The following is a 14,621-nucleotide window of genomic DNA, read 5'->3' as shown; positions in this document are numbered from 1 at the left end:
TTATCCATCCACACCACCTTATTTCCCCCACCCATCTTTACCCAAAAAAAAGCCCATCATCCTCCCCACCAAACTCCCCTCCACCCCCTTAGCCCCCTCAAAAGTCCTCGAAACCCTCTTCGTCCTCTCTGACTCCCACCCGACAGCCCTTCTGGGAAGATCATTATCATACTTCCCCGCAAAGAAATCAACCAGCTTGATCGGCGGGTTCTTAACAGGGTCCGGGTTCGACTCGCGCAGTTTCTGTATCCACGCTTGTTGGGGGACTTCTTCGAAACTTAGCCCTGCGTCGCGGAGAAGCGGGAGGAGGTCGCGTGTCCAGTGAAATGGGTGCGGGGAGATGATGTTGTAGATGAGCTGGTCTTGAACTTCTCTCTCATTCTCAATTTGGCTTTCAGTCTGGAATTCGGGATTGAAGTTTGAAAGAGAAACATCAACAACAGCCCCCGCAATAACATCGACAGGTAACCAGCGATGCCACTCATCAAGCTTCGGCAACGCGCCAATCGTCCTAGCAGCCTGAATCATAAGCGGGATCGCCTCAGTGGTATTCCAAATCCCGTGGGTCGAGTCGCCAACAACCTGTCCGATCCTCAGAACGCGTGATTGAATACCCGCCTTTTGCGCGGCATTCACGCAGATATTCTCGGCGACGAGCTTCGATTGCGCGTAGCCCATATCCTGCGCGTACTCGAGGCGTTCAGGGAGAGACTCGGGGATTGTATCGTGTGGCGAACGAACGACGGCAGAAATGGACGAGCAGAAGTTGAATGTTGCGGGCGCGGGCCGATGAGCTCGTAGACAGAGATTCGTGAGATTGCGGAGGCCGGCGATGTTATCTTTTTCGAAACTAGAGAGGTGTAGGTTGAAATTCACGGACCAGGCGCAGTGGATCACGTCGGTTAGTTCGGAAATGAGGGTGTTGTAGGTTGTATTGTCGAGGCCTAGGCGTTCGTCTGAGAGGTCGGAGGGGAGGGCGATGAGCTTGTTTTTGGCACTGGTAGAGAGAGTTTCGTAGACGCGGCGTGCGCGGAGGGAGGATAGGAGCCGGCCGTAGGCGTCTAGGGGGGAGGAGGCGCGGACGAAGCAGTAGACTTTCTGGACGCCTGGGAGGGAGGATAGTTTGGACACGACGTGCGCGCCTAGGGAGCCCGTAGCACCGGTGACGACCTAGAAAGAAACTATCAGTATATAGGTTACCTAGGAAGGGGAGTGCCACCGACGATATATCTCCCGCCAAGCCCATTCGGTCGAGGGACATGGGTATCAAAGTCACTATACTTCTCAATCAAAACCTGCATCTGCTCTTCAATCGAGACCTCGGCCTGCGATGTCCCAGAGCTAAGCGAGTAGAGGTAGCTCGCCAGAGAGGCAACCGTTGGGTGTTCGAACGCAACATTCAGCCCTAACTTCTGGCCATTGGTATCGAGCGACTTAATCAGCACAGAACGCAGCTGCGTCGCCTGCAAAGAGTCCATTCCCAGAGAAAAGAAGTCGGCATCATCCGTCAGATCGCGTTCGTCCTTGATGGGTAGTATCGCAGGGATCTCTTTCTTCAGGAAGACCTTCAGCTCGACCTCGGATAGGAGTAGTGTCCCTGTCATATCATCCTCAGCTTCGTAAGATGCCTCAATCAGATCGGCGAAGTCGCGATAGAACGCCTGACGGATGACTGTCCCCTTGTCGGTCCGTGCATAGGGTGTATCAGGGGGTAAAACGCGGACCATATCTTTAGACAGCTGGCCATACGCGGGCAATATCTCATTCGCCTGTTCAACAGCAGGCCAAATGGCCTTGACAATCTCGTCATCCGCCAAATACGCAGCGTCCGGCGCGCGGAATACAGCAAGCCCAATACTCGACTTACCCACGCCGAAAACAAGCGCATCTGCCACGACGCCGAGCTGTCGGACTCTCCCTTCCAGGTCCAGTGGGATGACCTTTTCACCATTAACTAGGGTAATGGTGTCGTCTAGTCGAGAGTAATACTTGTAAGCTTCCATTTCCGGATGTTTCAGGAATAGATCTTTCGTGGCGTAGGCGCCGTCTGGTCGGTTTGACATGACCTTTGACGGCCAGCCGTCAAGGACGACGGATTCGTAGACACCGGGGTAGCGCTCTTCCATTCGGAGGAATTTCTTCACGGCCGCGGAGGGCCGGAGCCAATCCCAGGTTTTGTCGTCTCGGGGGCGCACGGATGTCATCAATTGGCCAGTCTCAGTCCTGAGAGCGTGAGTTAGAGGGCTGTTGCTTCTTAGACAGGTAGAGAGCACTCACGATCCATAATGAGCAATAAGATTAACCCCATTCTCAACAAGCAGGTTCCCCAATGAATCCGGGCACGGAGAACCCCCAAACATAACGGCCTTGAGATCCGCAAGAGCTGCAATGCCTTCCTTCGACTCAGCAAGCAACTTCAGTGCATACGGCACCCCATAGAAAATTTCAAACGAGTATGACCGCATGATATCAACCAGGTACTGGCTCGTAAGCGGAAGACCCGGGTTATACAGATGTAGCGTCTTGCACGAGTAGATCGTGCGGAACAGACAGCATATGCCATGGTTATGGTACAGAGGCAGGGTGATAAGCCCGCGCATATTCATATTCCCAGCATAGTTCTTGACGGCCGCGCGCTGAGTCTGGAAAATCGGTTTCGGGAGGCCCGTTGAACCGGAGGAGTGGATTATCCATGCCAGATGCTTGGCTTCGACTTCTGGGTCTAGATGCGAGAGCAGGTTTGTGTCGATTGGCTCGTCTGGGATTAAGTAGTCGTAGCTCTCTTCGCTGGGGATGTCGTGGACTTGCAATTCTGGAACCCGTTCTTTAACCTTTTCCGCTGTATCTTTGAGTGAAGCGTGCACGAATATGTGTTGTGCGTTTGTCTTTCCAATCAGAGAAACGTGTGCCTCAACGGATATCCTGGTCGAAAGAAGCAAACCGGCATGGCCGAGTTTCGTTACGGCGAGAAGCAGGACAAGATAATTTAGATCTGAGGGTCCCAATAGTGCAACGACAGTCGGCGCCTCCGATGACGTTTTCCGAGGCCTAATCCTCTCCGCTAATTCCTTCGCGACTCGGAAAGCGAAGGTATCGAGTTGCTGTAGTGGGAACTCTGAGTACTCTATGCCGGTCCGTGGGTAGTAGACAACCGGCTGTGATGAACCTAGTGATGCGCGGTGACGAACTAGCTCGTCAACTGTGAGTGGCTCCTTTTCTGGTGCTGGTAGTTCCTCCTTGTGACGCGGAAGTTTGTCGATGTGGGTCGTTGGTGCTTGAGGGAGAAGTGTAGACAACATCTTGACGAAACTCTATGTTCGTGAGGTTGCAGTCTGTCCCGATGACCAGGCTTGTGCTGCTTCTACAGCGGATAACCAGTTTAAATAGCTCCAGATCGGAAATCTGGGGTCTGATGGACCCATTGATCGGCGCAAGCCAAGGACGAGTTAGTTGTCTCCCATCTCGGAAAAGCTTCATGATTCCGGACATTTATCCGACTAGGTAAACCGCCATCCGGCTTGGGTAGTGGCATCTAGCGTTTCCGAGCAAATCGACTTTCAGTTGCGCAAGAAGCAATCAACAGCGAATCGGAATCCAGCAGTATAAACTCGTTTCCGAGCCCAGGTCTAGTGATAGCCACGGGGCCAAGATCGGAAAAGTGTCCACACATATATATCACAGCGTCCTAGGAAGAGGGCCAGGATGGCGTTTGAAGGTTTAGAGAGCAAAGCTGCAGGTGCACTTCCTGCCGGAGGGTCAAAAAAAAGGCGGAATAGTACACTATATTCAGGGTATCGAAATGGGCTGCACAATGAAACTAGCAAATGCATATCGTGACTTCTCAGAAAGAGAACTGAGGCGGGTCATTGGGTAGATTAGAGAAAGCCTGCAAATGTCAGTAAGGGAACCAAAAGACATAGCCAAGGGATTGCAGTACTAACCCAAGTGTCCAACTGAGTCCACCAAATAGACCCTTCAAGATTATCCAGAATACCGAAATCACTCATATCAAATGGCTCATCTACGAATGCCGACGGCATCCCTTCGTAGCCGATAGTGTTCGAGGTAAATGGTACGACGTTGTTCGTATCAGCCGAGTCTATCGTCCGTTGCTCGAGAGGCGGGTCCCGATCTCGAAGAACCTCGTCCCGAGAATGTTCGGGGGCGTTCCCAAGGGAGGCCGAGCTCTCAATGAACTGGGAGCCGAGCTGCTTGTGCACTTCTACCCGCGTTTCCTCCAAGATGATACCGTACCGCCGGCTCGGACAATTCTTCCGCGTGGCTTCCGCCAAATGTTGTTGACATACCTCTGCTAGGCTGAACAGGGACCGTACGCGGTTGGTATCTAGCTCAGCCGGTTCCAGGGTCGAAGAATGTCGATGATGCTGGATTGTGTAGATGTAAACTACGACAATCGCACAAAAGCACACGTGGTGCGTGAACCAGAAGGACTGGATCAGAGTGCCTTGCTTGGCGATACTGTCCACCAACTTCAGGACTTGCTCGGCAGCGTCAAGGCATTTGGTTACATAAACCGTGACTGCTGGGTGGGGAGCCTCTGGTCGACGGCCGAGGTCGGTGAAGTCGTTTAGTAGGAACGACCGAGTTGCATGGATCATTGCGTGGCAGTAGGCAAGCTGGAGGACCTGGCTTTGCCTGCATAAAGGCGGGATAAGACTTGTTGGGCGAACGCTGTTAAACAATGGCGGTGTTGTCTCTTTCCATTTTTCGAGATCTGACGTTATCCGTACGGCGGCTTCAAGGGGAGCCTCTCGCCACATAGGATTTACCGTGTAGAATTGACGGGATATGTCGCCGAGTATGCGTCCGAGTCTAAAGTGCAGGACAGATGCGATCATCATTGAATCTGCTGTACCAAGACGCATAGCCGGATCGTCTTGCAAAATATCCTCGTCATTGACCTCATCAGGGAATTCCTGATCAATGTCCACATCGTGCAATAGGCGAGGCCGTCCGAAGATGACATTGAGATACTTGTCTAGTGTATAAGCGCTCCAGAGAATTCTTTTACGGAGCTCTCTTTCCAGATATGTGATTCCTTTCTTGGATAATTTAGGCGCGCATCTGCGGTGCAAACCAATAGCCGTCACTAATTGCACAGCCGTGCCAAATGTATACCAGCACTCGTTGGCTCGTGAAGAAGAAAGCAGGTATAGACATTGTCCCAGTCGTGCTTGGACTGTTTCAAGCCGCGGAGGCCCAACCTCCATGGTGAGCATGTGTTTCGATGCTGCATACCATCTTTCACTACGAAAAGATAAGCATTTGACATTGATTGGGAATCAGCGTGCTTACCTCTCACTCGAACTCTCCGCCTGATTACCCTGAGTCTGCTCTTCATGCAAGGTACTTACAGCAAAGATCATCAGAATGATGGAGGTCCGAGCGACCAAGGGCCCTGTTGGCAGATTGGACAAGGAGATATTATGGCTGTAAACCTGTCTAAGCCATTCCTCTACACTGCCGCGGTGAAGGAAGCGATACGTGACCATGGCGTAGTCAAAGTATCTGCTCACTAACTCCAATGCCTTTTCAAACGGGGGAAGAGCGAATCCAGCATCGCGATAGTCCGCGTATGGCTTGTCACCATGCATGAAGACGGATGTATTCTTTGGGCCCCATTCATCCTGTACCTGGCCAGGAACAGCGCTAGTCTCATCCTGATGCAATCGCCGCCAGACACGATTCAGGAAAAATACACCCGAGGCAGGCCCCAGATAGTTACCCTCAAAATCGGTAGCAACAGGGTCAGGAGATCTGCGCGGCGGCGTCTCCACAGAAGCCTGCGATATCTGAGAGCGCGGGGTCCTCGTCGTCGTCCTATGTGAGTCCCTCACTGGCGGTGATCTATGTGAGATGGGACTCTGCGAGATAGACGCATGGGAAGCGGAGCGGTTTCTTGAATACCTAGCAGCCACTGACGGAGGCGCCGGCAACGGCTCCGGAGGCAAGCCTCTCGAATAGGCGGCATTGTATTCACAGGGGAGCGACAACCTCGTACATCTCCCACATGGCAGTGTACCGGTACATCGGGTCTTCTTTTCCTTGCAGCTATCGCAAGCCCTCGTGATTTTTTGTCGTGGAGCATTGGCTTTACTGGCGGACGACTCCGACGTCTTCCGCTTCCGGCCTGCGCGAACCGGGTCCCCTCGACCGCTCTCGATATAGTCCGCTGCAGTTGAGAGCTGCACGCCCGTCTGCGCCACAAGGGTGCTCGCCATTGAGCTTGATCACGGGCACGCGGGGAAGCTGCTCAAGGCTCAAGTCGGAATTATCCGATTGCAACCGCATGTGCTAGAACACCGATTTCCGCGCGTCTCCACGGGCATCTGCCGAAACAATAGATTGAGCAGGGAATAATAAGCTGAAGCTAGTCGACAAGGCCGATGGTAGGCAAGAAATACAAAGGAGAAAAATCCGGGCCTCCAACGGATTTTGAGTCATCCGCTAGTCTGGGGTCCGCGATTCTTGGACGTGCGGGGCTGGAGACGGTATGGGCCGCTCTGGGGTCCACCACGAGACAGCCGAGCGACTCGGAGTCGGGCCGACTGGAGGCCATTATGAACACAGAGTCTAGGACACATGATCATGGGGAAAGCCGGGGAGCAGCCGGGGATCTGAGATGCAACCGGAACGTGGTTTCAGGAGCTGTCATGGAAGGGAATGATAGGAGCCGGGGGAGTCGCGATCCATGAGGATAACAGTTAGTTTAGCCGGAGTCCTGACTCAGCCGGCTGCTTTTCCGGTCTGTTCTCGGAAAAGCATTTGTATACCCGTGGACTCCGCAAAAATGCAGCGTCAAATGGCCGTTGGGTCCTGGAAGGTGAAAAGGACATCAAATTGGCGACGTCTGGACAGGATGCGATGCAAACTATGGAGAAGCAGTGAGTAGTCGAGCGGGAGATGGTCGAACAGAAGGAATGGCGGCGGATTTCCTGGCTGGCACCTTCCACCTATAGAAGTACTAGGCATCCATTAGGTTGCAAACAGCTACAGACGTATCTGGCAATCGACTTAGTAGGGAAGGCAAGATCTATTCTAGCTATAAAGGCTATCAGATTTTACTGCCCGGCTGACGTGGATACACTAACCTACCTTAGCACTCTCATAACTCGCCCGCCTAGTCAATGCTCTACAAGATGCTGGGCTATCAAGATGCAGGAATGCAGGTTTGATTCAGGTCAACACCCAAATATCAATCCTGAAGTCAAAATGTATGTATGACCCGGGCCCTGGAAGTCTTTAGTACTCGTGTCCATCATCCGTGATTTTTCATCTAGGCTTATACCTATCACCGGAAACAAAATCCGTCAAGACAGGGCTCAGAATTACTGCTAGCGGTGAATGACTCTTATTTAATTACCATTTCCATTTTTTTACCTTTTTTTTGCCTGTGCAGAGACTTGTTCTTCAGAGTACATCCCGGCTCCCATTCAACACTACCAGCTCAAGATGGCCATGGCCGAGACACAAAACCCCTTCATTTGCCCGGTCTCCTCTACCTTCACCGAATAGGCTATGTCTCTGCCACCTTCACAGAACCTCAGGGCGGCCCAGGCGAGCTATCGTGGCCTCTTCAAAGTTCGGCGGAATTCAGAACTTGGCACGCAAATGACTCACTCCTACTTTGTCATTTGGCAATTTTAACGGAATGGGGAATTGAGCACTCATCTCAGTTAGCCTCGATTGAGGGCCTCAGACACTTGTCACTTAATTGAGCCTCAAATACTGTTAATGGGCAGGGAAGCGCTTTTTGTGATTGATTTTTGGTTTATATTTGGTTCAGTGAATGTGAGTGTGCTTAGATGGTTGTGTTAAACTGTTCCGTCACTTGAACTTTCACTTTCATCTCACCTCCTTCGGCAAAATCGGGCCCTTTCATCTATCAAAATTCTCTTCCTTTCTCCTTCTATATCCATTAGATTTTCCTTCATCCTCCTTGCTCTCCTCGGATTATCTCACTATCCCTTCGAACCATCGATTTTCTTCTACGAATCTCGTTATTCTCTCCGTGTAGCCCAGCAATGGCCGTGTCGCCGGTACCGATCACTCTTGCAGAAGTAAGCTACTTTTCGGGTGTTGCTGAAAGCGTCTTTGGTCAGAAAATACGCACCAGGAGGACCTGCCGCTCTTCCTCCGACGAATGTCCCCTCCCAGTCTTTGATGGCTTCATTGAGGAGGACTTCCGTGCTGGCGGTCCTCGACTCTGCGAAGCACCGCGTGAAACAATCCTACAGGTACCTGATACGATTCCTCAGTACCGCGCTCTCTCAGACCCAGCGAGAGACTACAGTGGACAGATTGAGACCATTGCCACAAACGAAGGCCTTAAGATCGTTGAGAAGGTTTTTTGCCCCGCCGTTCTTTGTTTGTCCCTGTGCAGACTCCCCAGCTCACGATTTTGATTTACGCACGTCGACAGAATCCCTCCCACAGGGGATGGATTGGGATTTCTCGAAAGATCTTGGCAAATTTGACGAAAAATGTCATTAACAACTTCGCCGTCGAAATCATCAATCCGAGATTCGAACAGAAGCCACGCCTCTTTCCATGCCTTACAACAGATCACATCTACGAGGCTTGGGGAAGGGTGGGCCCAGCGATCATCGACCAGATCGATCTCACAGGTGTTTGCACGGTGGGATGTTATCGAATCGGGATGAACAACGATCATCGGCAGTGCCCGGTCACCGTTCTGGTTGGGGTTGACCGCTGGTGTCAAAGAGACTGGAAGCCCACCAGGGAGGTGATTGTCCGAATCCTGGATAACTCGGGTCTTTCAACCGTCGGAGACCTTATCCGGCTTGATGGGATTACGACCAGTGTGAATACAGCGTCAGTTCGTCCGTCCGCCAGTACTTATGCCGGTGAGATGGTCCCAGGCGTTAGCCTAAGCCCCCACAAGCTTCGAGCGCGGGGGAGGCACCTTTGGTGGTTGGGTTGAAGTTCGCCATCCCAAGACCGGGAATTGGCTCACACTCGGCCATGTTGTCATTGCGTTTTGGCCCCAGACTTGGAATTCTCGGGAAACAACCGGACGAGTATGTACCATTCTAGCGAAGACAGAGAAACCCAATTCACTGACTTGAATGCAGAAACATGAAAGTGGAAGGAAAATGGGGTGTCTGTAGGTGACAAACAGACAGTGAGCAGCAAAGCCTTCCTCAAAGAAAGGGTCGATTACCTGGACCGCCGGATAAAATACAGCACAGACCAGCCAGAGTTCCAGGAGGTAGAAAGGCTCAAGAAAGCTGACGAAATCATACAACCCGGTCAGGAGAAGAGATGGAGTATGATCAAAGCCATGAATGCCCCCTTGGAAAAAGAACGGCGTCGTCTGAAAGAAGACTACCAAAAGAAGTACATATTTGGAAGGCTTTTGCTGCTTCGCGTCTGAAGATCAAGGACCTGAGGACTATCAGGGACCCAAACCCCCAGTCCCTTGCATCACAAATCGACTGGGAATTGGTCAAGCCGCAGGGCCAACCAGCTACCAAGAACAAGGTGAGTACTCTGCCCATGAAGAAAACAGTGACCATAAATTGATGGACTCGTACCTGGCAGATTCGACAGCACTTCTCGCCTTCGAAGCTCTTTGACTTTAGTTTGAAAAGAATCCAACCCGACACAAAGCTTTTCAAGGTAGGAACCAAGACAGGCCTTACTCAAGGGGAATATGGAGGACTCCAAGAGTGCACCGTTACGCCAGCGAAAGTCGACGGGCAGGACGTATTCGCCAAGACATGGAACATACGATGCTGACTCTTCACGAAAGGGATTCTGTAGTAGAGGCAGGAGACTCCGGTTCCCTTGCTTTCAACATAGTTTGCGACGTCGTGGGTCTCCTGTTTGCCAGTTCGCATATCCACGACCGTGGGTTTTTCACTCACAGTGCGGACATGATCGAAGCCATCAAAGACGCCACGGGTGCCTCCGGAGTTTGACTGGTAGGGGGTGAAGACTGATGCAGGACTGTCATCATGTATCAGAGGCTTGCTTTTAATACTTTGGCTATGGCTTCCTTTTTGAGCATCAAAATGAGAGAGGTGCAGTTTTTGCCATGCCCTGGAGTTTATAATCTTCGACTCGCAGTTTTAGTTTAGCTTGAATGAATGGAAATCAGCGTTACCTGGCACCAGAAAAAAGTGCTTCATTTAGATGCACACCACGAGGGGTCTCTCTCGATGGACCCGCCTTCGAGCAGTTCATCGTATACATAGCGTCCAATGTCGGCTGGGAGATCCGGGAACACAAGCTCGGTCTTTTCGTCTCTGACAGGATAGAGGTGCATATTGTGTCCAATGTCCTGATTCCAAGGGGTTTTGGGAGTCTCCGGTCGACCGTGGTCGGCCATTTGAGGAGTAATATTGGAGTCGGGTGTAGAAGGAAAGAAAAGGTCGAGTTGGCTTCAAAGACTGTAGAAGTCCAGTCATGGTAAAAGAAACAAAAGAGCCTATGACAATGACTTCGAGGAAGCTTTCCGGTATATGTTGCACTTACTGAAAAGCCTGTGGCCTGACCGAAAGGCCATCTCTCGGATAGGGAAGACTACGCGCAGCGAATGAGTGTATAGCGCCTTGTAGGGAATGCGCAAGCTCAAGGAATAGAGAACAATGTGAAGCCTATCTGTATGTTGCCTTTGTCCCATGACCCGTTGATTGGAGACTATCAGGAGAAACATGGGACATGGTTGTCGAACTCTAAATGCAGCGTCCCTATCGTTGACAAGCAAAATCCTTTTTTGCTTAACAAGTAGAAATGACAATGCGAAAAAGGGCTGATAACATGCTAAACTGCAAGAAACCATGCAAAGTGAAAAGAAACAAGACGGCTCAAATCAAATTGACGAGGTGCGGCAACAGTTTCCTTGCCTTCTAAATTGGTACCCGTTCTCCATTCGATATGCTGATTAATAGGGGTGCCACTTGTGTCTGTATTTCCATAGTTTTGCAAATAACAGCTGTGATTCGTTGCCTGGCTGTAACTCATCTGACCGGTCCGTAAAACTGTACGGATGTTCTCCACCTTCAAAGACCCCCGAAAGGTAGGGGCAAGAAGGATACCCGAATTGTCGAAAGCCCCAACCATTCAGCCGTCTTAACGGCCAGTGTGTGAAGGTCGATCAGAGACTGAGAGGCGAAGCGTTGTTGCGCCGAGGATATCTGCATTGTCGATGAGGCAACTCCATAATCCTCTAGGTGCTTTAGAGCCCTGGAAACCCATGCCCAGCTGGTGAACCATCATCGCCATCGGTATAGTCTGAGCCACGAGGTGTTCGGTAGCTGTATTGAGGAAATTGGTTCGCAAATTGGGAGACGTAATGCTGAACCTCCTCATCTGTGGAACCCTGCCGGATAGATGAGGTGAGTTCATTCACTATTGCGATATCGCAAAATCGGACCGTGCTGAGGATGCTGTGCAGGAATAGACGAGTTCGCCTCAGCTCATTTTGAGTAATTTCAAGATCCCTCTGAGCTCGATGTAGGTTTCTCTCAGTCTGCTTGGCTGCAAGTTTGCGCCGTCGGTCTTTTGTCTCATCCTTGATGCATTCTTTGTTGTTGACTGCACACTCGACACATGGATCACCGGGCTTTTCTCCGGGCGTACACTACGATTGAAGGCAGATTAGCAGCTAGCCTCGAAATAACAGACAGTAATTCCTTGTAGGTGCGGAAATCAAAGACAGAAAGAAGAGAATCGGGATCTCTGACGATGAAGACAATCCAAGTACCTTTATCCGGCGCTGCTTGCATTCTCCACACGCAGTGGACGCTCGCCTCGCTCGAGTGTCTTCGGGGGGAGACAGGCTTGTCGCTGGAGTCTCAGTCTCTGGCGGTCTTGGGGCAAGGGGACGGAGGATATTCCCCTGCAATTGATCGGCCATCATCAATCTGACGGCAAAGAAACGACAGTTCAAGCAGAATCAAGAATAGAAGAAGAGGGATGCTGGGAGCCCAAGAAAAATCAAGAATTAGAGGAGAATCAACAGTCCCGCGTTGATATCCCAATTGGCATACTCTCTAGTGGACAGTACATCTAGCTAGACGGTGACCGAAACCCACATTCTCAGCGTGAGTATACGAGGTAAAGATGAAATTGAAGGCCAGGTGAGTATAGTGTTACTGCGCGTAATCACCCCGATGTGATAACGAGGAGGAACACAATGGGATTGGGAGGGGCAAGAGCGAGTGGGTATGAGGGGTCCGTGGCAGCAGCCTCCTTCCGCCTGGAAAATCACGGAAAAAGCTTGCGAGACGATCTCGTAGGCTATGAGCAAGGAGCAAGGGACTTGAAAATCCCCACAACCACTTGGAGAGAATCGTGAAGAGAAGGAAGAGGAAAGAGAAGAAGAACAAGAATAAAGCTTCGGGATTCAAACGGCCAAAACTTAGACGAGCTACAAGCCCAAGGGCCGCTCGATAAGAAGCCTAGAAATGCACTGAGTCCAGGCACCTAAACGCGGATGAGAGGGCCAGCGGGCGTGAAACAAATCAACAAGAAGCTGCACGAGGCAGACTGGGAGAAGTGGCGAGCGCAGGCGGACTTTCGAGGATTTTGGGTGGGTGTCAGTGCCCACGGCTTAACTCTTTAACACCCTGCCGAGTGGGCTCTCTCTCAGGAAAGACGTCAGACGCCAGATTCCAGAGCCAAGTGTCAATGCCCAAATTGCCTTTGCTAGCTCAGCCTTGGAGGGGACATCCAAACCGAGTTTACGTCTCTCTCCGGTAGCGACTTTGTAAGGGCCCGTGAAGTGTGAACGTGAAAATGTATGGGAGGTAACCGGATAACCCCGTTGCAAAGCGCCCATCGCAGGGAACGACGAAGAAACATGCCACCTCCACCCAACCACGGTGAGCCATAAAGCTATCCCTGGTCAGCGGATTCTGTCCGTTCGCACTGCGATTTCGCGAAGGGATTCGACCGAATTAACAGGCAGAGCATATCCCCTTCTGGGCTTGATTGGGCAACGGTCGAGGCATTGTTTCTTTTCCTTCGAGATCGTTGATCCGCGTCCATGGCGGTTGTCCAGTGGGCGTTGAGCGGCCCTCGCACAAGCTAACGTTTGCAATGCGCACGAATGCCACGCTCACCCCGGATATTGCACCCGGTCAAATCGACAGGCTGAGGAGTACTCGTAGGTGGCGGGGACGGGGCGTCAGTTCCGCTTGATTATCAGCCAGCGTCATCGCCTGATCTGGTTTGCCAAGACTGTGGTCACGTGGATGATTTTCTTCAAGAACAGCTGAAGAACAATCCAGCGAGCTATAACACATCCTGCTAAGCGACCACGAACTGCAACATTCTCATGCAAATGATCTCTCTCACAATCTGCCCGCCTATGGGTATCATTCTGTCAGAATAATGACCGTGCAACCTGCGTACTGGCTACCGGGCTTTGGGATGTGCCATGTGGACTGCGCTAAACTAGCCCAACTTATATCATTTCTTCGTCCGGAGTAACATGTCGATTCTTGGCCGAGGTCCAGAAGATGATTTGAATTAAGTCTCTGCGGGAAGACCCGATTCCCTGAACTAGTATGATTAATGTAGACTCCAGAGTACGACACCGGCAGCATTTCTAAGTCTCATTCCACAGGTTCATTAATAGTCTCCGAAAACTCCAAGGTTCCAGCCTCACTGCTACGTGCGAAGAGACGAGACCCTGGAGTATCTAACGTCCGACTTTGAGCAAGTCTTTGGGCATCGAAGATTCGAAATCGTGACTTGAGGCCCCCAATTCCCGATCCTCCAATCCCAGCGGCCGATTCACGATCGTCGCTTTCCCAAAGAGCAGGTCTGATAGATCTCAGCCATCTGGAGATCATTCACCGTCTGGCATTTCGGGGTGTCCCATATCCGCACCAGATTAGATCCAGATCCCGGTGCCCTTGACTTAGTGGTCGGTATTGAATATAGATGTAGTCCATACAACTGGTTTTCTATTCCAACTTCCCGCTTCCATCTAGCTCCTGACTTCTGAAGCTCTGCCTCTGAGCCTGGCGTTTGGCCCCTGCACCATCCTGACAATGGAACACAAAGCGGGTCTCCTTTACTGTCGAATCGCAGCCACAGGACAAGATATCCTGTACTTTTGATTGGCGGAAGCACTTCCCGAGGAAATTTGACGGAGCTCGATCGAATCCATGGGCCCAATCGCTGTATACATCTCATACTCTGACGGCCGGACCGGCGTAGAATCAGGGAAATGATGCAGCTGCAGCCTGCTTACATCCTGAAGGATTGAGCATCTCGTATTATTTACTTTCGTCTGCCGGGATAGTTCTGGCCAGGATCGAGATTAGTTGGACTTGGGAGTGCTATTCGAGGCCTTTACCTATCTTGGTGATCCGTTAACCCAGCGTTGACTGCTTATATAGTTGCTGGGCACTATGAATGAATCAAATTCCATTGACTCAGCCCTGACCTTACGTCTTCTGGCGAGCCTTTAACAAAAGAGAAAAGGGGGAAAACAATGGAACACATCCGTACCTCCCCAGCTATCCGAGTCCTATCCGGTCACGATATAACTTCACATCCAAGCCCACAAACACAAGCACAAGAACCCAGTTCATCCCCGGGATACCTCAAAAAACACAAAT

General features: G+C 51.3%; 3 protein-coding genes across 3 annotated transcripts; 1 reads left to right on the top strand and 2 right to left on the bottom strand.

The window, feature by feature from the left end:
* Nucleotides 1–18: 18 nt before the first annotated feature.
* Nucleotides 19–6,242, bottom strand: BDV17DRAFT_281054 (putative NRPS-like enzyme; the record flags this gene model as incomplete). Its single annotated transcript, XM_073759968.1, has 7 exons — nt 19–1,170; nt 1,224–2,223; nt 2,278–3,299; nt 3,942–4,385; nt 4,431–5,268; nt 5,317–5,345; nt 5,376–6,242. The coding sequence occupies 7 exons, from the start codon at nt 6,240–6,242 to the stop codon at nt 19–21; spliced, it is 5,352 nt and encodes a 1,783-aa protein (XP_073616680.1).
* Nucleotides 6,243–8,045: 1,803 nt separating this feature from the next.
* Nucleotides 8,046–9,783, top strand: BDV17DRAFT_290200 (uncharacterized protein; the record flags this gene model as incomplete). The annotated part of the gene is made up of 6 exons (XM_073761839.1): nt 8,046–8,366; nt 8,444–8,856; nt 8,927–9,062; nt 9,128–9,381; nt 9,444–9,525; nt 9,586–9,783. 6 exons carry the CDS (start codon nt 8,046–8,048, stop codon nt 9,781–9,783), a joined length of 1,404 nt encoding a protein of 467 aa, XP_073616679.1.
* A 1,243-nt stretch (nt 9,784–11,026) lies between these two features.
* Nucleotides 11,027–12,254, bottom strand: BDV17DRAFT_50848 (Zn(II)2Cys6 transcription factor domain-containing protein). Its single transcript, XM_073764664.1, has 2 exons — nt 11,753–12,254; nt 11,027–11,629 (listed from the first exon to the last, which is right to left on the bottom strand). The coding sequence occupies exons 1-2, from the start codon at nt 11,906–11,908 to the stop codon at nt 11,225–11,227; spliced, it is 561 nt and encodes a 186-aa protein (XP_073616678.1). The 5' UTR covers nt 11,909–12,254; the 3' UTR covers nt 11,027–11,224.
* Nucleotides 12,255–14,621: the final 2,367 nt, after the last annotated feature.

The sequence above is a fragment of the Aspergillus undulatus genome (assembly GCF_047715775.1).
Source record: "Aspergillus undulatus strain CBS 261.88 unplaced genomic scaffold BDV17scaffold_17, whole genome shotgun sequence".
NCBI lineage: Eukaryota > Fungi > Ascomycota > Eurotiomycetes > Eurotiales > Aspergillaceae > Aspergillus > Aspergillus undulatus.
This window is presented reverse-complemented; position numbering and strand designations above follow the sequence as displayed.

Bases quoted from the DNA above. Each gene is read 5' to 3' on its own strand.
- BDV17DRAFT_50848 (XM_073764664.1), bottom strand. From the start codon at position 11,908: ATGATGGCCGATCAATTGCAGGGGAATATCCTCCGTCCCCTTGCCCCA. The intron at 11,630-11,752 runs GTACTTGGATTG...CTTCAATCGTAG, and splicing joins GCAAGCAGCGCCGGATAAAG to TGTACGCCCGGAGAAAAGCC.